This window comes from Myotis yumanensis, unplaced genomic scaffold (genome assembly GCF_028538775.1).
Source record: "Myotis yumanensis isolate MYYU_CA2020_CCGP unplaced genomic scaffold, mMyoYum1.0.hap1 SCAF_5, whole genome shotgun sequence".
Classification (NCBI taxonomy): Eukaryota; Metazoa; Chordata; class Mammalia; order Chiroptera; family Vespertilionidae; genus Myotis; species Myotis yumanensis.
The window spans coordinates 31,076,302-31,102,644 of record NW_027223756.1 but is presented as its reverse complement, the minus strand read 5'-3'; the positions used below and the strand labels follow the sequence as shown (position 1 = coordinate 31,102,644).

At 41.5% G+C, this 26,343-nt stretch overlaps 1 protein-coding gene across 3 annotated transcripts in view; it reads right to left on the bottom strand.

Annotated features, from left to right (window-relative positions):
- The window catches only part of KLHL3 (kelch like family member 3), a 101,644-nt gene that overhangs the window by 23,676 nt on the left and 51,625 nt on the right, over positions 1 to 26,343 (bottom strand). For all 3 annotated transcript variants that reach the window (XM_070414943.1, XM_070414944.1, XM_070414945.1), the window contains 2 exons: positions 14,499 to 14,615; positions 10,816 to 10,965 (listed from right to left, as the gene is read on the bottom strand). In XM_070414943.1, coding sequence (XP_070271044.1) covers positions 10,816 to 10,965; positions 14,499 to 14,615 — 267 coding nt within the window. The remainder of the gene's footprint in view (positions 1 to 10,815; positions 10,966 to 14,498; positions 14,616 to 26,343) is intronic.

Here is a 26,343-nt window from a genome sequence, read left to right as displayed (position 1 = left end):
TTCCTGTCTCGAATATTAATGAATGATTGTTTCCATAGATACCTGATCTTAGCAACCGATTAGACAAAAAGGAGTACTCGCCAAGGTCTATATGCATTACATCTCTGAAACTATAAACCTCTAGTTATTTAAGACCACAAGATAGCAGGGCAAGAAGAGCCCTGAACCATTCTCTAATTGCAAGCCCTCATTTTACATTTTCAGAAAAACTCGGTCCCAAGGAGTTCAATAGACATGTTTGTTTCTTTCCCCAACACCCCTAAATCCCAATTTAATAAATAGTTGTAATGCCTTTAATAGCAATTACTGAATCAAATCAGCCTATTTAATGATCCCTACTTTTAACATTTATCCTTCAAGGTAACCCTGAGTTAAGACATACCAGTGGTCATATGGGAATCACAATACATTAAAGAACCAGTTCCAGGCTAACAATTATGATTTAATCATGCTCAAGAATTGCAATGCACTTGGGCGTCTCTCAGGGCACCCCACCCCAGTCCCCAGGTCTCAGCTGACACTGTGTTGAAGGCTGCAGAAGTTTTGGTGAATGGAGAGTTCTGGTTGACAGAATATGGGTAAGCAGACTCAACTGTGCGTGGGGGGGATGGTTACTGAACAATTCTCAAGGAAAACAAGCTCATTTTGGAAAGTCAAATGGCCATTTACTTTATGGAGATTAGTGAGTGAGACCATGGAAAGACTACCTGATTCCTTAGGAAGGATATTTCACTCCCAGCATAACAATGGTTTTTAAATAAATATAAAATGCTTCCTTTCACATAGATGATTCTGACTTTACCAGTAAGACTCTGGGAGTGAAGGCATGTTGGTCCCTCCTCATGATATGACAGCGGCGCTGTGTCTGAGAGCCATTAGGTACCAGAGACCAGCCAGGGAAAGGAGCAGTAGGTAAACAGCAGAGCTTTCCAGCACATTGTGGACCAAGACCCTAACCCTAATCCCATAGTCATTAAATACTCCACTAAGATGAGCGTAATAACCTGGGCTCTGCACACTTTTTTCATCAGGCAAGAGTAGAGTGTGTGTCCAAACTCTCTTCCATGACCGGTGAGCTGGGCAGAAGGCAGGCCCAGCCAGTCGGTCCCTCGGGCCAGGGCAGGAAATGAGACTCTCTCTTACCCTGGTGCGTGGGGCCGCAGGGCTAACACCAAAAATTCATCCGAAGGAGCATGTCGAGGTGGAGACAGAAGACTTGTCCCAGCAGGTTCCTGAGCAACAGGTGCTCCAGGCAAGGACTGACAGCCAAGGTGCAGAGATAGTGGGGGAGAGAACCAGCAATGGGAAAGAACAAGACTGGGGAAGAGAGGATGGGAAATGGGCTTTGGAGTCAGGCACACCTGGCGTCAAATATCATCGCCAAATAGCTGTGTGACCATGGGCAAGGCACTTACCCTTGCCGTGTCTCACTTTCATTACCTATAATATCAGGATAATAGAATGTCTCTCCTGTGAGTGTCAAAAGGCTTAAATGATATTAAGTACTTAGCACAGTGCTTGCTAAATAGCACATACTAAGTGTGGGCTTTATTACATCAACACCAACAGCATTACTGTTGCCACTACTATTAAAGCAATTGCTAAAAAACAGACTCCCAATAAATGGTAGAAAAGGACACATGATCTATGAATGGGAGAGTGAGCACCACCACTGATTCCAGGGGTGATGATGGGGCTTTTTCAAGACCTCAGTGTGCTTTCCAGGTGTGGCCTGAGTCCATTTAAAGGGTCAATATGGAAGAGGAGCAGGGCCAACCCAGGGGCCGGGCCCAGGTGACACGTCATCCTACCCACCATGCCAACAGCCTTGTTTCCAATACCACTTACTGAAAGCAACACAGCCCACACCCACTTTCAGCCCAAATGGCTTTTTGGTGTCTTTTTGTTTTTTAATCCTCACCAGAAGATGTTTATTGATTTTTTTTCTTTTTTCTTTGTGTGTGTGTGTGTTTTTTGTTTGTTTTTTTTTTTTTTTTGAGAGGGAGGGAGGGAGGGAGAGAGAGAGAGAGAGAGAGAAAGGGGGGGGGGGAAGGGGTAGGAAGGGAGGGAGAGGAAAGAGAGAGACAGGGAGAGGGAGATAGAAACATCAATTGGTTGTCTCTCATACATGCCCCAGTCAGGGACCAAACCCACAACCTAAGTATGTGCCCTGACCAGGAAGTGACCTCACAGCCTTTCGGTGTACCAGACGATGCTCCAACTGAGCCACTGGCCAGGGCATGGTGTCATTTTTAAACAGAGATGTCAGCTGAACTGAAATTACAGTGAAAAGTGCCAGGCGCAGTACATCTCCAAAGGGTACATTTGCATCTTCCTGGAACTTCATTTCTCCACTGCAATCTGAACAAGACAGAGTAGGAGTGTTTCCAGCAGCTGGGAGACAGCCTCTGGTTGTCCATAGCAACCTAGCCTCAGGGAAAGTGCTGGGCAGCGAATGTGTGGGAGCCCAGATGATGCCATTAGCTGTTCCAGCTTGAATGTGTCAGTATGATGGGGCATTTATGGCTCAGAAAAAAACTTCCTTATTAGCCTCTGCAGCTATCTCAAGGCAGAATCCTACTTCTTGAAGGGAGAGGGCTTGGCTGGCGAACAGGTTCACTGCTGAGAATTGCTGAGGACAATGCAATCTCTCTCCACCACCTTGTTTCTCAGTCAGCTCTGTCAGCAAGCCTATCTGGACTAAATTCAGGAAAGCCCAACCTAGGCTGCCCTTGGAATTCCTGTGGTTGCTCTGCCAACTAGCCCAATTATCTCCTAACTCCTCCTCTTTCTCCACTTATTTGGCTACTTATATATTTCTATCTTATTCTCTCAGAGGGACCTCCTAAAATTAAGTCCCCAGAAGGCAGGAATTGGGTTTCTTTCCACACAGCATCCAGCTAAAATGCTTTTGTGAAATTTTGAGATAATATAATAGTACAGTTAAAAAGCACAGGGTCTATAGTCTGTCATCGTTGGCTTAAATCTCAGCTCAGCTATTTACTATCTGTGCTTTAAAGATACATCACAAATTCTTTGATATTCCTCCATTCAAGTCATATAATTTAATTCCCCTCCCTGTGAGTGTGAGCTAGACTTAGTGACTCATATCTAGCAAATAAAATACAGCAGAAGCGATGGGACATCCCTTTGAGAGTAGGTTACAAAAATACTACAGCTGCTGTCTCAGGCGTGCTCTCTCAACCTCTTTCTGTAGTAGAATCACTTCCTATGGGGGAAGCCAGCTGCCATGTCAGGAGGGCATGCAAGCAGCTTATTGAGAGGCCACAGGGTGAGGAACTAAGGCCTACAAGTAACCACAAGGGTGAGCTTGTTCCTCCCCAAGCAAGCCTGGAGGTAACTGCAGAGCTAACCAACAGCTCACTGCATTTATGAGGCCTTTGTCCAGGACAACCCAGCTAAGCCACTCTGGGATTCCTGCCCACAGACACTGTGAGGTAACAAACATTTGCTGTGTTAAGCCACCAAGGTTAGGGTAATTTGTGATGCAGAAATTGGTAACTAAAACATAATGAATAGGTGACATAACCCAAGATCCAATTTCCTCATGTGTAAATGAGGATAATTACAATTTTGAAAATCCTATGAGATAATAAATGTAAATCACTTAGCCCAATGCTTGGCACATGCTAAGTGCTCAGCAACTGGGATCTGCTATTTATTATCATCACTGAGCTCAAAAGCATAAGCTTTGAGTCCGCCAGACCTCAATCCAAGCCCTCATGCTACCACTTAGCTGGGTAAGCCATTCAATCTCACTGAATCTCACTTTTCTCCAACATTAGAACTTCCAGAGTTGTTATCAAGATAAGATAATATAGCCCTAGCTGGTTTGGCTCAGTGGATAGAGCATCGGGCCTGTGGACTGAAGGGTCCTGGGTTCAATTCCAGTCAAGGGCACATGCCCAGGTTGTGGGCTTGATCCCCAGTAGATGTGTAGGAGGCAGCTAATCAATGATTCTTTCTCATCGTTGATGTTTCTCTCTCCCTATCCCTTCCTCTCTGAAATCAATAAAAATATATTAAAATTTTTTAAAAATTTAAAAAGACAAGACAATGTATATAAAGTGCTTTGTCTAAAACACAAGGAAGCTGGATTTAGACAATCCTGCTTATATCATCGTTAATGCCTTTGGTGATGACCCAGGGAAGCACAGTACAAATTACTCTAAGGGCCATCAGATGGTGTGAGCCAGTTCTCTCCTGCAGTCATCTAAACCAGTTTCTGGATGTTCACTCCCATGGACAACTTGCGTTTGACCTTGGAGATAGCTCAGGCCTCAGCTCCTGCAAAAAAGCTTTCCGCAGCCCCTTGCCCCTTTCCGTGTTCATAAAGTGTCTTGCCCATACCTCCATGCTCCGCCTAGTCTGGAGCACCTTGGGGAAGAGACCGGCTCATATTAGTCTTTGTGGCTCTAACACCTAACCTAGTGGCTGGCAATTAGTAACTCAATGGAAGTGTGTTGGATGAGTAGATTAATAAATTAATGAGTTAATGCATGCATGATAGTTTATGGTTTAATACCAGGGTTGTTTTTTTAATCTAAGTGGTTTACCACCCGTCTAACTCCCTAGAATGACAACGGGATTCATTCAATATTGGACTTGTGGGCTAAACTAAATGTTCTAGGGTCGATCTACATTAGTGATCAAAACAGGATATGATGTAAGACATATCCTCACAACAACCATGCAAAACCACATGTATGAATGCTGAAAGCATTGGAAAACAACTATGGATAATAGAAATGGTCAGTATTAAATCTCCACAAGGTTATTTCTTCTTTAAAAATATCTCTCATTCATGAAAACTTTTACTCTCACCTACTCTGTGTCACATACAGGCTCTGTGCCAAGGACACAGATGGATAATGCCTGAGATCATGGAGCCAGTTTAGTGGAGGAGATAACACCCTAGAAGGGAACCCTAAATACCTCCCTGAAGTGTCAGCCTGGGGCCTTGAGTCATCTTCTGCACATGTTTTCCAGAAAAGAATGAAGCCATCATTAACCTGACCTCTCTTTCTCCATTAAATAAGGTTTCTCACCAATTATATTTTACATATTAACAGTAAACAATCAGAAATTTGAATTTTAAAAGAAAACATTTACAACAGCATCAAAAAGCTATGAAATACCTAGGGTTAAACCTAGCAAACGACATGCAAGACCTATACACTGAAAACTATAAAACACTGCTAAGAAATTAAAGAAGGCCTAAATAAATGGAGCTATATAGTGTGTTCATGAATCAGAAGATTTAGTATTGCTAATGTATCAATTCCCCCTAATTGATCTAAAAATTCAACACAATCCCTACCAGTCCCCATAAGCTTTTCTGTAGAAATAGGCAAGCTGATTCTAAAACTTATATGGGCATGCAAATAACTTACAACAGCCAAAACAACATTGAAGAACAAAATTGGAGGACTCACACTACCTGATTTCAAGACTTACAGTAAAGTTAGTAATTCAGGCAACATGGTATTACTATAAAGATAGACAAATAGATACAAGGAACAGAATAGAGTACATAAATAGACCAACACATAGATTGTCAATTATTTACAACAAAGGTGTCAATGTAATTCAGTGGAGAAAAAAGAATGTTTCCAGTAAATGCTGTGGGGAGAAAATGGACATTCAAATGCAAAATAAATGAACCTTGACCCCTTCACAAACCATTTTTTTTATCTCAAAATAGATCATAGACCTAAATGTAAAACTTAAAACTTTGAAATTTCTAGGATAAAGTATAGAAGAAAATCATGTGATCTTAGATTATGCAACGATTTTTTAGATAGAACACAAAATACATAAATTGTAACATAAAAAAACTTCATAAAATTCAAAACTTCAGCTCTCCCAAAGATACAGCTAAGAAAATGAAAAGACAAGACATATATTTGCAATATATATATATATACATATATATATATACACACATATATATATACATATATATAAAAGACTTGTATCTATAATATATAAAGAATTCTTACAAATCAATAAGGATAACCCAATTTTTTAAATGGGGAGAGATCTGAACAGAGACTTTACCAAAGAAGATATACAGATGGCAAATAAGCACATGAAAAGATGCTCAACCTCATTAGTCATTAAAGAAATGCAAATTAAAACCACAGTGTGATATCACTACATATCTACTAGAATGTTTAAAAATAGATAATACAAGTAGTGGGGAAACTGTAAAGTAACTGGAACTCTTGTCCATTGCTGATGGAAATACATAATAGTACAGCCATCTTTTAAAAAATGTTTAGCAATTTCTTATAAAGCTAAGCATATACTTACCATACAACCTGGGCAATCCTACTCCTGGGTATTTTCCCAAGAGAAATTAAAATATATGTCCATACAAAGATCTATAAATGAATCTGGAAGTATGAGTTCAAAGCAGCTTTATTTGTAATAGCCAAAAACTGACCACCCAAATGTCCATCAACTGGTGAATGGATAAATAAATTATAGTACATCCATATAATGGAATATTACTTGCAATAAAAAGGAATGAACTCCTGATAAATGCAACAACACGGATGCATCTCAAAGCATTATGCTAAGAGAAAGAAGGCAAGCTCAAGAGGCTACCTACAGCATAATTCCATTTATATGACATTCTAGAAAAGACAAAAGTACAAGGATAGAAATCAGAAATAGTTGCCAGGGGTTGGGAGTGGAAGAAAGGGCTTGACTACAAAATAGCACAAGGGAACTTTTTGGAGTGATTAAAATACTCTATATTTTTATTAGAATGGTGATTACATGACACTATGCATTTGTCAAAATTCATCAAATTGCACCCTTAAAAAGAGTGACTTTAAACATGTATAAAATTATTATTCCTCATAAGTCTGAATTTAAGAGAATAATCTGGGATGTTGAGAATAAGGGTAAGATATGCATGTATCAGGGCAGAGGTACATGGGAAATCTCTGTACCTTCCCCTTAACCTTGCAGTGAACCTAAAACTGCTCAAAAAATAGTCTTAATTTTTAAAAAGAAGCATATGTATTGGCAATGCATCTATTAATTAGATGAATGAAATGTTTTAATTAAAGGAGATTTTTATAACTAAAGAGAAAGAATAGAAAGAATCCTTTTCATCTGCCACCAAAACCTGAAAACTTGTCCCTATTAGGCAGTTTGGTACAAGGAAAAGCACACAGACTTTGGAGTGGAACAGACATTGGTTCAGCCCCCAGTACTGCAATTACGAGTACGTAACTGGGCAAATAACTTCACCTGGATATGCACAGTACTGACCTATTATTGTGATGATTTAATGACAATCTGAGAGTTTCCCTCGCATACTCCATTCCTCAAACGCACAGTGGGGATCCCCCTCATTAATTTAAGAGCTCAAACAATGGTGACAGGAATAGAGTTTGAGAAGCAGGTTGAACAGTCTAACCTTAAATCATTCACGGATTAAAGTCAGGGAACAATGGGGCAAAGAGCAGCAATGCTTTTTTTTTAAATTCCTTCAACAGATTCAAAGGAAGTCCTGGTTCCAGTTGCTTGCAGAAGGCTGTGCGCCCAGGAACCTAAACATTTTCATTCTGAAAATAAATGGTTCCTAAGGAGCACAGGCCACAGGGGGGAACGTTGGCCTCATGAAACAAGGGCAGACTCTTCTCAACTACAGACTCAATGTCTGTCTGGGAAGGTGGGGAGTTGGGGAGGTGGGGGCTCAACTCACTTAGTCCAGGTTCAGACACAAAACTGGCTTTGATTTTTTTTTTTAATACATCTTCTTATGGGTATTGTGGCCAAAGTTAGAAGTTGGGTCTAGGAAAGGAGAGGTCACTGGGTATGGCCTCCACAAAAACAAACTGGGCCAGCTCTGCAGCATTTCCTTGGCTCCAGAATACACTACCCAGGAAAAGATGCCGTTACCCTGATAACATAGTATGAGAACCTAAGTTTTCAAAGAGAAACATCACAAACAAGATATATCGCAACAAGACCTGCTGAAAACTCAGGATGGAAAAACCCTCCTCCATGTAAAACAACAGTGCACCTTTGAATCAATAATCTCAAAACACAAAGCTTGTGGAAATTTAGATCAAAATGAAGGTGGTATTCAAATCAATGGGAGGGAGGGAAATTGGTTAATTAAAATAACTTGGAGCATCTGGCTCATTATTTGCAATATAAAGAAAGCTGTATTCCTACCCTCACTCCTTAACACAAATAAACTATAAGTGCATTAAAGATTCAAATATAAAACAAAAATCATAAAAGTACTTAAAGAAAACATGGGACTATTCATGTTAATCTCAGAGGAGGGAAAACATTCGTAAGCATGATACAAAACCCTAGCTATAAAGTAAAGATCAGATCAATTTGACTACTTAAAAACTGTTTTGGCCCTAGCTGGTTTGGCTCAATGGATAGAGCATCAGCCTGTGGACTGAAGGGTCCCAGGTTCGATTCTGGTCAAGGGCACATGCCTGGGTTGCGGGCTTGGTCCAACATGCAGGAGGCAGCCAATCAATGATTGCCTCTCATCACTGATGTTTCTCTCTCTCTCTCTCTTCCTCTCACTTCCCCTCTGAAATCAATAAAAATATATTTATTTTTTAAAAACTGTTTTGGAGGATTCAAAAATATTATAAATAAGTTTAGAGGCAAACTCTATACTAAGAAAATATGTTTTAAATATATACAAAGGCCTAACCTCTTTAACAAAAAAAGAGCCCTTAAATCCCTTGATAAAAAACATACAGTCTAATAGGAATATGGGCAAAGGACATGAATAGAGGACTTAAAAAAAGAAAAGAAATACAAATGCCAATAATCATATGAAACCAAGATTAATCTTACAATTAAAGAAATGCAAACCAAAACAAGATGCCAGCTTTTAAAAGATGTTTGATACAGAAATGTTTATAATATTTAATAACAGAAATATCTGCAAATCCATCAATACAGGACAGTTAAACAAATAATGGTACATAAATATAATTAAATACCATATACCTATCACAATTTATATGCTGATTTTACCTCTACTGATGACACATTTAAAGTAGTCTGTAGAATATGGTTGAGTCGGAGGAAAAAAAGATTTTAATCTATGTAGCAAGATTCCATTTATCTGAAAGTGTACATTTTTATCTATTTGTGAATAAGTGCACAGAGATATGTCTGAAAGAAAATTCACCAAAATGATCACAGTGATTGCCTCTGAGTGGAGGGATTTCAGGAGATTTTAAAATTTTATTTCAAAATTGCAGTATCCTTTTAATAATCTAAAATGAGCACATATTCCTATCATTAAAGAAAACTAAGTTATTTTCCTTTTGAAAAATATGTAGAAGCCTGAGTGAGATATTTCAACAAAATAAAACAAAAGATGGTCAATATGCAGTCAGGCAAGCGGCCACTCAGACCAAGGCCCTTGCCCTGTGGCTGCCCCTTGTAACCAGCAGTAGACAGCAGGAGGTAGACAGGTACATACATAATCTCAGGTTTACAATGGTGAACCAAGGTGCAGGTTGTCATGGGTTCAGAGAACAGGTTTGGAGGGTGAGAAAGACTCAAGTCAAACACTGGTTCCACCATATTAGCTGGTTTGCGACAGGCCAGTGGGCCAGACAAGTGGAATAGGGAAGCTGAGACAGAGCTGAACAAGCTGGCAGAGCACTTTACAGCAGATACAGGTCACCTCCCTAGAGATAACATCTAGGCCTCAGTTGTAGTTCAGTTCCAGACCCAGAAAAGCTGCAAAACCTGGTGGGCGACACCAGGACCAGCTGCAATGACTAAAGACCCCTGTCCTGACTCTGACCAATCAGTGGAGACCATGGCCATAAGGGAGCACACCTAAAAAACTGGTGAATATTCTGCTGAAGCCCTCCCCTGAGACCTCCCCTAATATTCCTGCCTACAGGAGAGAGAGAAAAGCCTCAAGACAAAGGACCCAGCTCCTGCTCTCCCTCTGGGGAGTAGCCCACACCATTCTCCTTCCCCTCTTCTTCCCCCACAGCACACATCTCCTAAGCTCTAAGGGACCTCCTGGGCTGGCTGGAACCTTCCCACACTCAGCCGTACGTTAGGATCCTAGGAAGGCTACTCGATGCCAAGCCTGAAGGGATGTTAGAGACCATCTAGTGCAGCATCTTTCATTTGGCAAATGAGGAACCTGAGGACCAGAGAAAGGAGAAGACTTGCAGGGAGGCAAAGCATTCAGTACCTTGCACAGACTCTTGATCATGGGGTCCCCTCCTATGCTCACCCTTTCCTTCCCCTGGCTGCCCCCTCCTACCCACACAAGGTCTCATTTCTATTCCCTGCTTCATTACCTATCAGACTTCTTAAGTCCCTTCTCCCCTCTGGCAACCCTAACTGTCCTTTATGACTCTGTAGGAACCAGACTAGAATTGTTCTGACTCAAGGAAGGGCCTAGAAAGAGGATTGTTGTGGCCATCACTAAGTCAAAATCCATACAGCCATTCTTCTGCTTTCAAAAGCAATGCAGCCCAAACCATGGTGTGAAACAAGAGAAGGGGAGAGGGAAGGGCTTTGAGGTATTCTCAATCTGCCCTGGTGACATTGGAGATTACCTTGAAACTCTTAAGAAAGGAAGAGCCCAGAAGAGAGAGGTACCAGCAGATTCAAGAGGAACCAGCAGACTCCATCTCTTTGATCCTAATGCAACCAAGGTGCAGGGCAGCCATGGATGAGGAAAGACTTGGAGGCAGGAACAGAAGGCCACTTTCCCTGGACGCAGTCCCAACTCTTGGCAGTGACTGGGCTGGGGCTTACCTTGGGTAAACTGACTGGAGTCCTGGGCTTGGTCCTGGGGTTCTTAATCAAGAGTCTCTGATCCAGAGGGAGCAGATGATATTTCATGGCTTCAATGAGGAAGTCCTTACAGGTATTATTATTCTTTATCAAAGCTTCTTCTTCAACTGTCTAGAGGTAATAAACCACAGGTGATCCAGGAGCAGAGCCTGGCCAAATCTGCCATGCTGTCACCCCAGGCTGAGTCATTCCGTACTCCCACACTCATTCATTCTCACAGCACCTCATCTCAGACCTCAAGAGAAAGGTCTACAGAGTTACAACTTGGTGGTCACCTCCTGCATTTTAAGAGTACTGTGGAATAAGTGATTAAACTCAGGCATCAAACCAACAAGGATAAAAATTCCAGCTCTACCACTTAATTCTTCTTATCCTCAGTTTTCTCATCTGTAAAATTGGCATATTAAAATGACCCACAACCTAATTGTGTCTTCATTTGTTTGTTTTGAAGCTTAAAATGAGATTATGTAAAACAAAGACAATTAGTTGTCCTAAAAGCCTTTTCCCACATTCTACCTGATTTGAATGTATCACAATGTTTATGGCAAATGGTCAAACATTTGAGAGGAGGAAAGTGAGGTAGAGGAAGAGGGTGGGATCCACCAGCCAATCTTTGGAAGCATGAAATAAAACAACATGACTATCAAGAAGAAGAATTCATATCCATATTCTTAAGTGAAATCCTCAGGATAAAACTGGCCAGTGAGGCACCCTCTAATGGAGCAGAGATATAAGAGTAGAAAAAAATGTCCTGCACAAAAGTCCCACCTACTGATCTCACCTTGGACCCCAATAGCTTCCTCGCCTCTTATTCCAGAGTTACGGGCCTAAGCAGGTACTCAGCAAAAATTAGCCTAAATGTTTCCTGAGGAAAGCCAAGGATGAAATCAGTCTGGTGCTCTCTCAAATCTCTACCGTTAGGTCCAGATCAGACTGCTATGTGGCATGTCTAAAAGGGGCAGTGTGGTCTCCAGAGGCCACTTCATGTTTCCTTTGCTTGGAATCTGTTGGGAAAGGTCAATTCCATTCAACAGCTAACTGACTGAGAATGATTCTAGTTGGGCAGCCTAGCACTAGACCCCAGGATGAACAACATAAGGGTTCTAACCCTGAGGTGCTCAAGTCCAGTTGGAGAATGAGAAGGGCCTCCCCACCTCAGTTATCTCCACCTCAAGCTGATCATGCCCAAGGCCTGACTGAGCCTCTCCTAGGTCCCCACCTGTAACGAGGAGTGGAAATGTGGCCAGCGCCATCAACTGCTGGGCAGCATTGGATCTGGCAGGGAAAGAAGGATTGGTAAGACAGGGCCTCTGTCACCTCTGGGAACTTCCTTCCCCACAGATGAATCCCAAGAATACTTTCAAAAACACTCTGTCTTCTGGGAAGGTTTTTTCACCCTCCCACTGAGGGACTGAACCAGGTTGAGACAGATCATAAACTTTTAGGGTCAGTTAAAAAAAGTAAAAGGTTGCGAGAGGAGCTCTAAAAAAACCTTGGGAGGAAAGAGAAATGCATAAATAGCATTTCTCCCAAAGAACTCTTTCAGCTTGCATGAAAAACTCCCCTAGAGGATTCGTGCTTCATGGGTACAGACTTTCAATTTTGGATGATGAAAAAGTTGTAGAAATGGATATGGTGATGGTTGTACGGCATGGTGAACGAAATTTATACCACTAAATTATCTACTTAAAATGGTTAAAATGATGAATTTTATGTCATATATTTTATCACAATAAAAGCTTATTTTAGAGATATAGCATGTTACATACTTAGGACAATATTTTTAGAGGTTTAATGAAAGCCTAATAAATGTTACCTATTAAAAACAAACAAATAAGGAAACACCTCCCCGAGAAGTCAGGCTGTGGGGGTGCAGGTCTTCCCAGGGCTTTCCCTTTCTCCTCCTCCTCCTTAACCATCAGCCATCCCCAGTGGGAAACACCAGTTTGAAGTTTCAAGGTCAAATGAGTGTTCCTGAAATGTCCTCTTCCTCCAGAGGTGTTCTGAAAAGAGCCCTTTTAAAAGGAGGTCTTACACAACAGTTCTCATGCCCATTGCCTCTGACCCTTTCTTCTCCAGATCTGAACCCTACTCTGCCATACTAACCCGGGAACTATGTCCTAATGTCTTTGTTAAGTTTAGGTTGTGGACACCTGCTGGAGGATGTGACTAGGGGTCTCTAAGGCCCCTTGAGCTTCCTCTGGAACTCAGGGCCACAGGCTGTCCTTCCTCCCTGTGGAAGCAAGACTGTGCTGGAGGCCAAACGTCCACTTCTACCTTTGATAAGTTTCCCACAGGACAGTGGGAGGTTTGATTGACACTGGGAGCTCTGGCAGGTTCAGTCCCTCTGCTTAGGGGACCTTTCCTCAGGAAGGATATGCTGCCACCAGGTGGCAGTGGTACCATTCAAAGTGCAAAATGCAGGGCTCAGTACCTGAGAAGAGGGCTGAGGTTAAGAGTTCAGATGGCATTTCCCTGACATGAGGCCTATGGACTACAGTGTCATGAGCTGAGGACTTTACAAGTGTTTGTGAGGACATATTTCAGCTGGATTCACTGAGAATGGCCGCAGGCTTCACACGGATGGTCTCATTCTATCCCCAAATAATCCTGTGCAGGCAGGTGCCATTTTTACCAGAGGAGAACAATGACTGAGGTTGAGAAAGGTTGAGTATTTATCCGGTGTGAAACTGCTGAGAAGTGACAGAGCTAGGTTCCTGGGCTGCTGAGCATCCTCTTATCTTTCCTTCACTCTTTCCATTCCTTCCAGAGACTTGTCAGGGATAGCTGAGGGCTGGCTTACTGCCGTGGAGTTTCGTTTCATTCATATATTTAAGTTCTAAACTCTCCTACTTGTAAGAGTATGTAATGTCATTTGCTGTACAAAATAAGTCATGTAATAGATAAACAGAATAGAGAGCATTAAAGGTGGTGGCCTGCTTAGTGCAAGGTGTGTGAGGTAGAGCCAGACAGGCTTGGATTTGAATCCTACCCTGTCTCCCACCAGCTGGTGACTCCAGATAAATCCAACCTCTTAAGCCTCAAGGTCAAAATTTGTAACAAAGGGGGTTATAATCTCTGCTCAGGGGTTATTATAAGGATTAAATGAGAAATCATATGGCACCCTGTTTTCAGAGGAGGTAGATGCAATATGCATTCCAGGCATCTGTGAGAGTTGGTTTATCAATCCCAAATATGGCCCCAAGTGGCCTAAAGCTAAGGCAAAAGGGAACAAAGCAACATTATGGAAATGACCCTTCTGATTGGTCCTCTACAATATTGAACTAACTTATTGAACATTTGTTTGACCCTGATCCATGCTAAACTCCTAACTTACATATTTACAACTCCTTTGGTCCCCCAACAACCCTGTTGGGCTCTGTTATAATTTCCCTTCTATGGAAGAAGAAATCAAGACTTTAAGAGGTTAAATAAATACTCCTAGCTAACAAATAGTAGAGCAGGGACTGAAACCTAAATGTCTTATTTTCAAACCAATGCTCTTATGCTACCACACCTCACACTTAACTCAATGGGTTGATGCCCTCAATCTGTACAGAAGACCCAGAAAACTCCTCAACCACTCCAGACAACCAGCGTAACCCATACTAACCCTAGAGGCTTGTTCTTCACACAGGACTCACCTGGACTAGGTAATCCCTAGGTAGAAGAGGGAGACGGACATGTTCCATCAGCTTTGCCATGTGCTCTAAACGAGTTTCTTTCTCATAATTGATCCACGAAATCACAGCTTCAAATACCTATAAAGAAAGTCAACATAGATAACTTTACCAAAGAGACAATAGCTTTCAAACAACTTCCTCAACCTGAAAAAAGAAAAAAAAGTTAAAAGTCATCCACAAATGTATTTAACTTAAAGTTCAACATAAAACAAAAATATAAAGTCTTTGTTTACTAGCTGATGTAAGGGAGTGATCTCTCACACACACATAAATTACGATAAGCCTGTTATCTCAAATGTAGAATCATCAAATTCACTGCAAAATAAAAATCAGTTCCAATCATTATTTAAGAGTAGGCATACAGAGCAGTCACTCTGAACCAAGTTTTATAAAGACTGCTCAAGAGGACTGGAAGCCCTGGAGGCAATGTCATCCATCATCCCATTCACACACACCCTCCCCTCATTAATCTCTCCTGTCCGTTAAAACAGAATAAAAACAATAAGAAGACCCTCTGCCAAAAGGTGGTGGTAATGGTGAATGTGACATTGAATGACAGCGAATTTCTGACACTGAATAGCAAACACTTCTCCTTTGGTTTAACCTCTCCTTTGAAGAGAGATTTCATTTCTACACAAATCAAACTGCTCTTGGAACCAAAAAAGGAGACTCTATGGTTTGGGTGTTTGCCTTACTCAAGGAGAAGTCCAAATCCAAACTCTGCACCACCATAAACACACAGACAGATAAAAATCAATGTTGGTAAGGCTGTGGGGAAAACCAGAACTGTTTGTGGAAACTTAATTAACATGGCTTTTTAAGGGAAGGGAAGAATTTGGCAATATCAACAAAAAATTTAAATGTTCATACTCTTTGCCCCCAAAAAAGAAAGCTCTAGCCTACAAAAACACAAAAGTGGTGCAAGAATGTGTCCCAAGATGTTTGCTGCACATTTTCTTAACAGGATAAAGAAGGGAATAACCCAAAGTTTACTAGTGGAGAAATGATTAAACTAGTAACCATGCCATGGGGTATTTTCAGCTGTTAGAAAGAATAAAACAAAACACCGTGTTGAAAGTGCCTGAAGGTTAAGGGGGACATGATAGATGGACACAGACAACACCTACTAGATGTGGTTTTCATTGCCAACATTTGGGGCAATTTAAACATAAAAGAGAATAATGAAGAAATCAGATCAGTGCTACTTGGGCAAGAAGGGGGTGAAGGTGATGACTGGGAAGAGGCCAAAGGAAACTTTTTGTAGTGATAGATATGTTCTAAACTTGACAGGGTGGCAGTTACATGAGCATGTGCATTTGTGAAAACTAATCAATTGTACACTTAATAGCTACACATTTCACTATGTGTAAATCATGCCTCAATTTAAAATATTCTTAGTTCAAATGATAGTAATGGATGATAATGAATAAAGAAAGAATTCATGAGTCCATAAGAATGCTAAAACAAAAAAATGTGGGAAGGGCTCTTCTTCACCGAAAAATGCCAGCTAATAAAAGTAGACGGAATGATAGAATTAGAAAAATATCATCTTGCAACCACCAATGTCATATTTGATTCAGCAAAGATCATCCATGGATGCTGAAATCATTGGGTGAAGAGTTGTTGGGGAACAAGACATATTCACAGTTCTCAAAGTAGCACCTTGAAGATTATTTATCAGTTACATGGGGTGGAGGAGGAGAGCCTCAGATGAGAAGATCTGACCAATACCACCTTTAACAAGAGATCAAAGTTACCATACCAATAGTAGGACAAACAAATTCTATTCCTGATTGTGATTTAATGGGAAGGACACAGTATCCCGTAAGTTGTATTCTCCCTAAAATGTTTAACCTGAATCTTATAGCAATGAAACAATTGGACAACTCTGTATTTGGAACATTCTACAAGACATCTGGCCTGGATTCTTCAAAACTGTTAATATTATGAAAGGGGGGAGAAAAAGAGTTCTAGGCTAAGGGGTTTAGAGACAGGAGAACTAAATGCAGTGCATGATCCTTGAATGGATTTAAAAGAAACAGTCATAAAGGACTTTTTTGAGACTATTAGGAAATTCAAATACTTACTACATATTAGATATTATTATTGTATCAGTGTTAAGTTTCTTTAGTATGGTAATGGTTTTATGGCTAGAAAAGAAAGCTTCTATTTAGCATATTCTAGGAGGTGCATGCTAAAATATTTAGGGGTGAAGTGTCATGATGTCGGCAATTTATTGTCAAATGGTTCAGCAAAATAAAAAATTAAATATGTAGAGAGAGAAAAAGAAAGCAAATGAAACAATGTTAACAACTGGTGAATCCAGGTAAAGAGCATATGAATGTTCATTCTTTCAAACTTTACAAGAGATTTTAAATGCTTTTTTTAAAGTGGATGGAAGAAGAAAAGAAATCCTAAGGGAAAGGGAAAAATACTGCAACAAAATTTACAATGTGACATGAAGTTGAAATGAAAACTATATTTCCCTGGGTTGGTCGGGGGGAGCAGGAGGGAACTCTAGTTTTTCTTAACCTAACTGTATTTTTTATGTATACTGATATGTTGATATTTCCCACATAATTACTTAAGTCATAATTACTTGAACTGATGAAGGAATCAGAATGGACAGGGAAGAGAATGGAACAGAAGGAGCAGTATGTATGTACATTTTGCTCCCAGATATGTATAAAATAACCCATATATGCACAAACATACACAGATATGCCCATTGAAATCCTCCTTGTCTGGTTCTTTTTTAAAAAATTATTAACCGTCATAGAGCAATATTGCTCACTCCCATAGCATTATTTTATGAAAAATTGTATTTCTTTAACTAGCCCTTAAGATCTGTGAGAACAGGGACCTTGTCTTATTTGCTGGCACATAATACACACACAAATACTTTGTTAATGAATGAATGGACAAATGAGTTCAGAATGTAAAGAGGCCGTGGAACCTGCCCAGGCCGGAGCAAAGGGCAGGACTGGGAGGTGGGGGCGGGAACCTTGGTGGAGAGGGCAGAGCCAGGACACAGACCAGAGAAAGCTGGAGAAATCTGGCGTTGCTGGGTTAGGTAGTGAGCAGCCACAGTCCCCCTCTGCCTGTGTTGGGATTATCCTTCTACTCCCTTTTACTAGACTGTATGCTCTTGCGGGATGAGAGTGAGCCTAGCACCCTGCCAGGCACAGAGCAGGTGGCTGTTTGGGAAAGCTTTGCTAAAGAATGAACTGCAAGTCCTTGCGTAGGTGGCATTTACTGGTCACGCCCTTCCCCATCAACCAGCTTAGTCTTTGTTATAAAAGCTGAAAAGCAAGCTGAGTCTAATGAAGTCGATATTTAACCTTATCTTTATTTTTGGCTTGACTTGTCCAACTGGTTCCACTTAGCTGCACTGTTTACCTACTCAGCTGTGAAAGCTACAGCACTGGGCAACACCAATGACCTTCTCAGCAGCTAGAGAAGGCCACATATTTTTTTTTTTCATTTAGACCTCATGCTAGAAAAATAAACAAGCAAATAAACTTCCAAGTAGCATTAGCCTTCAATGTGCCTAAAATCATTCCCAACAGTCCCCCCCCCCCACATACACACACACCCCAAATCAGGGGACTAGCCAAGTCAAGGGGGAACAAGTAATAGCAGCTGATATTCACCAAGTGCCAGCCCTGCGCCCCATTCTTCAGAGATTCCGTCTCCCTGGATTCTCATGAAAGCCCAATGAGCCGATACTCCTGCCCCTTATTAAGGGACTCACCCGAGTGCAAAGCCGAAATTAGCAGGGCTGGGGTCCGCACGTACCCGGCTCCACTGCGCATGCTCTCGCCATTGTTCTTGCTGCCTCTCTAACGTCTGCAACAGTGGTTGGCAGACAAAAGCCAACAGGCCCATTGAGCCTGCCAGCCTGCCACCTGTTTGCGTAAATAAGATTTTGCTGGAGCACAGCCACACGCATTCGTTTGTGTTCTGTCTGTGGCTGCTTTCGCACTACCACAGCAGAGCTAAATTGAGACTCTATGGCCCACAAAGACTAAAATATTTACTCTCTGGCTCTTTATATAAAAATCTGTGGCTTCAGTCATGGAACAGGGTGATGTGTGCTCAGATGAAAATACTTTCCATGGTCCCATGATGAAATAATCAGCTGCCACAAGGCAAGCTTAGGGTTTCACTTTTAAACAAAGAATAGCATCATTTCCTCCCTGCTTCGTATTCAAAACCAATTAAGTGTTACAAGACTGCATTGTGGGAGGAGATGGAGAAAATCGGATTTTATCATCCCCTGCTCACTACACCTCTGAGTAAGCACCAGCTTGGCCAGAGAGCACCAGACAGACTGATCTTCCTACAACCCCTCCTCCAGGCACACCGGACAGGACCTGCACCCCACAAGTACTGCAGGGAGCCTGGGGCACTTACCCCTGCTTTCAAAATGGTTCTGAGGATCAAGAAAGGCAACTCAAGTTAAAACAGGCAGGGGAGTGACTTGGCAAAACACAAAACAGGGGAAAAGAAGCTAATTTTGACAACATCAGAGAAAAAACTTGGTTCCACACATGCACCTAATTTGTTACTCAAGATTTGAGAAGGACTAACTTGATCATTAACAGGCACAGTGCTAGGCATTTTCCATGCGTGATCACATTTAATCCACCAAAACCCAGTGATGTAGGTATCATCGTTCACTTTTTATTGATGAAAAAATAGCCTCACAGAGGTTGGCAACTCGTCCAAGGTCACACTGCCAGGAAGCAGTGAATCTGGGATATGAATTCACCTTTAGCTCCAAAATCCAAATTCTAACATTATGCAGTATTGCATCTCAAAGGCACAATTCATTGAAAAACCTAGGCAGGCTGTTTGTTGAGTTGGGAAACTACATTCTTAAACCCATAATCCTAACTAATCACACCCTCTACGCCCTCCCGGGACACCCCCTCTAGGTAATCTTTCTTTCCTAGGCATTGAGCCAGTAGCATCTGCCACACCCACTGACATGATTTTCAATCAAGAAGACAGCACTTCTAGACACAAGAATGGTTCTGTCAGATTTCTGTTGTTGTTTCTTTTTTTTAATTTTTATTAAATCTTTATTGTTCAGATTATTACTGTTGTTCCTCTTTTTTCCCCCCATAGCTTCCCTCCACTCGGTTCCCACCCCACCCTCTGTCCTTACCCCCCTGCCCACTGTCCTCATCCATAGGTGTACGATTTTTGTCCAGTCTCTTCCCACACCCCCACACCCCTTTCCCCACCGAGAATAGTCAGTCCACTCCCTTTCTATGCCCCTGATTCTATTATATTCACAAGTTTATTCTGTTCATTCGCTTATTTATTCACTTGATTTTTAGATTCTCTTGTTGACAGATATGTATTTGTTGTTCATAATTTGTATCTTTACCTTTTTCTTCTTCTTCCTCTTCTTAAAGGATACCTTTCAGCATTTCATATAATACTGGTTTGGTGATGATAAACTCCTTTAGCCTTTTTTTTTATCTGTGAAGCTCTTTATCTGACCTTCAATTCTGAATGATAGCTTTGCTGGGTAAAGTAATCTTGGTTGTAGGTTCTTGCTATTCATCACTTTGAATATTTCTTGCCACTCCCTTCTGGCCTGCATAGGTTCTGTTGAGAAATCAGCTGACAGTCATATGAGTATTCCCTTGTAGGTAACTGACTGTTTTTCTCTTGCTGCTTTTAAGATTCTCTCTTTGTCTTTTGCTCTTGGCATTTTAATTATGATGTGTCTTGGTGTGGTCCTCTTTGGATTCCTTTTGTTTGGGGTTCTCTGCGCTTCCTGGACTTGTAAGTCTATTTCTTTCACCAGGTAGGGGAAGTTTTCTGTCATTATTTCTTCAAATAGATTTTCAATCTCTTGCTCTCTCTCTTCTTCTGGCACCCCTATAATTCGGATGTTGGTACGCTTGAAGTTGTCCCAGAGGCTCCTTGCACTATCTTCATATTTTTGTACTCTTTTTTCCTTTTGTTTTTCTGGTTGGGTGTTTTTCACTTCTTCATATTTCAAATCTTTGACTTGATTCTTGTGATCCTCTAGTCTGCTGTTGGAACTCTGTATAATATTCTTTATTTCAGTCAGTGTATGCTTAATTTCTAGTTGGTCCTTTTTCATAACCTCGAGGGTCTCACTAGATTTATTGAGGGTCTCACTAAATTTATCGGCAGTTTCTAGAAATTCTTGAAAAACCTTATAACCGTGGTTTTAAACTCTATATCCAGTAGTTTGCTTTCCTCCATTTCTGTCATTTGTGACCTGTTTCTTTGTCTCTGCATTTTTTATGCTTCCCTGTGTTGATAGAGTGGCTTTCTGTGCTAGGTGTCCTATAGGGCCCAGTGGCTCAGTCTTCCCAATTACCTGAGGTGGACACTTTTGGTGCACCCCTTTGTGGGCTTTGTGCACAGTCTTATTGTAGTTAAGCCTTGATTGTTGTAAGTATCACTGGGAGGAATTTACCTCTAGGCCAATTGGCTGTGAGAATCAGCTGTGTCTACAGTGGGAGAAATTCTGTGCTGGAGACACCCCTCTGGGGCAAGACTTGCTTCAGTGGGGCTTTGGTGCTCACTGAGTCTGCCCCCTGAATGTCTCCCTTATGGATCTGAGGAGTTGTAATCTGGATGGTCCCACTCTGACCACTGGGTACACTGGCTCTTGGATCTCTAAGGAAGTGCTAATTTAGCCTCTGCCTGAGGCTACCCAGCAAGAGCTATGGAGAGATCTGAAGATTCCTCTTCTTTGTTTGGGGTTTGAATGTGCCCAGATGAGGCCCAGCTGTGAAGCAATGCAAGCTGCTGTGAGGCCTTGGGCCTTCTTTTGGATGTTCTGGGTCTCTTTGACCCAGCTGCAGTTTGTTAGGTAATTTTAGATTGCAAAGGGCCAGGCCATTCATATGCAAAAGCCTCTGCTCACAGCTTGGGTGGGGCGGGGTCTCAGGGAATCAACAGGGTGGAGCAAACAGCTATGGCTGATCCTCAGCCCAGCCCTAAGAGGCCCTGGGTCTCAGTGTCCCTTGGTAATCGCTGCAAGCACCTCTGAGAGAAAGCTGCCCTCGAGTTCCAACCGATGCCAGACAGTCCAGTTTCTCCCTGTATGTCTCCAGAGACTCGCCCGGAACTGGAGTTCAGAGCAGTCGGGAGCTTGTGCCTCCCTCCAGATTGAAAAAGACAACTGTGTCCTCAGTTGCCAGCCCTTTCCACGTGCACTTCCGTACCTCTGCACTTTACTTCCACACCTCCTCTGAGTCTCAGTGTGCTTTTCTCTTTCCTTCTAGTTGTAGAATTTCCACTAAGCCAGCCTTCCTGTGGTTCTGGGTGATGTCCATTTTGTCTTTTAGTTGTATTTTTGAAGTGATTGTGCGAGGCAGCAATTTCCGGTGTTTACCTCTGCCGCCATCTTGGTTCTCTGTTGTTGTTTCTTAAACTAAAGCTTAACAAGAATTATGTTAACTACACTCCCACCCCATCACACACAACACAGGGACAGCTGGCAGCAAGGATGTGCTGCGGCTGGAGCTCGTCCTGTCTGTGTCTTTCCAGCCCAGCATTTAGTGGCATCACACTCGTCGTTTGGAACCAGTCTTGGTGGAAATATTTACAACATGGAAATTAGCAAATGAATCCGCAAACAAATCAGTGCTTTTAGAATTTTTCTGCAGAGGCAGTTGCTAAATATTTACCAGCCCACCATTGGCTAGATTTCCTGATCTGAAGGCTCCCGGATTCTAGAAAACCTAGCTAGTTGCACTCTTGGTTCTGACAGCATCAGCATCTTGAGGTTTTATAGGGCACTGAAGAGCTCTTTCTTATAGTTGCTTCATTTCAGGCTCACAAGGACCCAGTGAAGCAGCCAGAGGCACTCACAAAGGGGCAAAGTGAGGTGGAGAGTGAGAAAGTGGTCTGCCCAGTGTTACCCAGCAAATGGGTGACAGGGCAGCAATTAGAACCACTGGCTTTCAGTCCACATTTTCACAGCACCCTGTACGCTTCCTCCATAGTGCAATTCCCAGTTTGTAGCTATTATTTATTTGTGTACATAGTTGATGAAATCTGTCTCCCTCATGAGATTATGAGTTCCACAAAGACAGGGACCTCGTGTTTATCTGTGTACCAATGTCTCTCCTCTGACTAACACACTATCTGCCACATAGAAAGCACTCAATAAATATTTACTGAGAGAATGAGTAAGTTAACCAAAGCAGGAATGTGCACGGTTCTCTTCCTACAATAGCGCGCTGCCAAATATCTGACTTCACAGAAACAACAAAAATGATGACAAAACAAAAACAGCAGCATTGCCTTGCCTGGAGATTGCCCTTCAGGTTTCCACTGCTGCCTATATCCAGCACATGACCCTGAAGCGCATGGTTTGACAGAAATGCCCACAAGCTGAGAGATTACTTCAGGGCCACTAATCCAATAATGGCTGGAGCATGACACAGGGATGGAGAATGCCTTCCAGTCAATCTGACAGAGTGAGCTGATTTGGAAGGAATCTTCCCCAAAGCTCCAAACACATGAAACTGGACTTCTTACCAAAAAAATGAAGATTTGAGCCACACTCAAAAGCAAAAGAGAAATGCCCAAGTGTTTTAAATAAAAAGGAATTCAAGTCTGGGAGCTGAGTGGAAGCTGAGACCAAAATGGCTCACAGGCCCGTACAATGCAGATATGGCTTTGATGTCTGGAACTGGTGTGCCGTCAGATTGCGAGTTGCCCCAGCTGTACCACTGGAACTGAATTTCCATCCATCTGCTATGGGAAGGGCCATCTCCTGTGGCCTTGGAGGTAAGAAATTTCATCTTCAAGAGATCAGAATCCCAGGCTCAAGCCACATACAGATGTGGGATTTGAACTAACATTATCTGGTGGAAAAGGGGATACTCAAGATGAAAAATAGTACCAAAAATACCCCCTATTTCTAAACCAGTAAACACGCCCTATAGGTGCACTTCCACAGCCCATAGCAACCCAGACTCCCGTGGTTATAACTGAAAGTGGCCTCGCAATAAAAAATTATGAATCAGTTAATGAAACAAACTGTCAAAAGGAAAATCAACAGATGCAGTACATTGTGGAGTGTTTGGACAACCAAAGAAAGGCGACCTCAAGACTGTTCTTCATAACGTGCTCCTGGGATACTAGGGACAGGAGACATTCTGCAGTAAAGAGGTCCTTAGACCAAAAGAGTCTGGGGAACACTTCATATACATACATACACACTCCCAAATCCTCTCTAGAGATTACAAAGTTTGTTAACATATAAAAGTTCTGACAAGTCCTGCAGTTTCTTAACCTGGTTCCTTTGTTTAGCCACTGTCTGATGTATCTAACTGAGAACTTTTTTTAGCCTCAACACCTGTAAACATCTCACAGCAGTGTAGTTTTGCAGCACACAGTTCAGTAAACATTTACCTAGAGAATAAAGTCCTCACTCCTAACCCTCTCCACAGACCCCTACTTCATTCTCAGCTTCATCTTCCAACAGCCTCCCTCTAAGACCCTTGATTCTCATCACACAGGTTACTTTACCCAAAAGTACAATGTTCTTCCAAACTTCCTACAATCCTTCAACCTGAATAGCTTTCCAAAATCCTACTCTCATTCTCCAAGGTTTAGCTCAAAACAAACAAAGTTTAGGACTTTTTTATAAGTCCTTCCCCACACAATCATCTGGAATAACATACTCCAGGTGCTTTCCTAGAACCCTGATTACAGGCAAGTACTTCTCTTAGCCACATATTATGGATATATGTCTTGGGTCTGTCTGACCACCAGACTCTTAAATAGTAATGACTAAGTGTCACTCACCTCTGCCTCCCCATCGGGGTTGGTGTGCATTAATAAAGAGCTGGTACCTGGGAAGCAGACACAATCAGCTTTAATCCATGAAGTTATCTATTATTAACATGCCTTAGTTTCCTCCTCTGCCTTGTGAGTTCTTGTAAGAATTAGAAATGATGTGTGAAACAGTATGCTGGGCAAAAGAAGTCAGCACAAAAACATATACTAATAATATACACCAGTGTTCCATTTGTATAAAGTTAAAAACTGCAAAACTAACCTATGAGAAGTCAAAATAGTAGTTATGCTTCTTGGGGTGGGCAGTGACTGGAAGTTCTGAGGTTCTGTTTCTTGATCTGGGTGCTAGTTATGTAGTTTTGTAAAAGTTGAGCTGTGCACTTTTTATGTGCTCATGTATATGTACTTACTTCAATACAAACACCACATTTTTTTAATGATGTGTGAAATGTACCTGGAGAACAGTGAGCAGTGAAGGTAGCTTTTCGATCATAATGTTGTGGTATTCTACTCTTCAGTGCTTATTGAATTTCTCTCCCGAAAGGAGAAAAGGAAAGAGTATTGCTGAGCCAGGCCGGTGTCGCTCAGTGGTTGAGCATTGACCCATGAACCAGGAGGCCACTGCTTGATTCCCAGTCAGGGCAAACACATATTTTTGTGTGTGTATACTATGAACCTAATACCACTCTAGCAGTGACCTTAAGACAGACCAAATCCATGACTATATTTGGTGCATACATTCTGGTGGGAGATAAAAAGTTTGCCCAAGGTCACTCAGCTTGTCAAAGCAGTGGAGCCAGGACTCCAATCCAGCCACTGTGACTGTAGAACCTATACTTCCAAAATCCCAAACTGCCTGGGCCCAGCGATTATCATCAATAACACTAAAATACCACATTTCCTCTATTTTAAGATATACAGTTTCTTCACATTTTAATATCTGAAATCTGGCTGTATTTTATAATATATGTTGAAAGAAATCTGTCTGCTGTAGACAAAAAGGAAAGTCATGGTACAGCTAATATTGCTGTTCGAGTGTGGATTTCGCTGAATACTGGTTATTTGATTAATGACTCAGCTGGGTTTTGCACAAACGTTAACATTAAATGCAGTTGAATTTTAGCTTAAATTAAGATCCCTGATATTACTTCAAATGCATTCCAATAGGTTCCCTATAATGCAATATTGGAAGAAAAAGCTACTGTGCATGCCAGAGATTGCCTATTGTATGTAATATAATGAAAGGGAGTAGAAATCATCAAATCTCCTGGAACAGATGACAGAATTTTCAAAGCCTAAAAGGCTAGCATCCAAATGACGAACATCTAATTGTTAAAGGCTTCCAGTCTTTTAACTTCCAGCAACATGTGCTCAATTCAGGAGAAATAAAACTATGGGTTTACCAAAGAGAAAATGCAAGCCAAATCCCATTATACTTTCATAAGCCTCAAAATTATACTGCCAGCCTTAAAGGTATCAATGGAATAAAGATCAGAGTAACCTACTTTCTGAAAAGCAGCACATAACTCTCGAGTTACACAAAACTTCAGAGAACCCAGTAATGATACACAACATCATTAATATGAACAATTCCTACTCTCCAAACTCTGATTCTACAGAATGAGAAACTCATATGTAAGCATATGAATCAGTAAGAGCTGCTACTGACAATTTTTAAGTGTGTAGATTAGATGTCATTCTTCTTTGTTTCTGGAAATATGCAATTAACTTCATGGCTTATTTTACCATTCTCAATGGTGCCTCAAAATTATGGTAATCACAATGACAAATGCCACTTTTTGAGCACCTGCCAAACACTGTATTTGCTATTTTATACCCATTATATCTAATCCTCATGACAACTTTATAAGGGAGGTACTCTTACAGTCCCATTTTACATGTAAGGAGACTAAGGTTCAAAGAGACCAGTGACTTCTCAAGGTCAAAACCAGTGAGCATCAAGCTGAGCACGGAACCAGTTGCCTTTCCCTGCTAG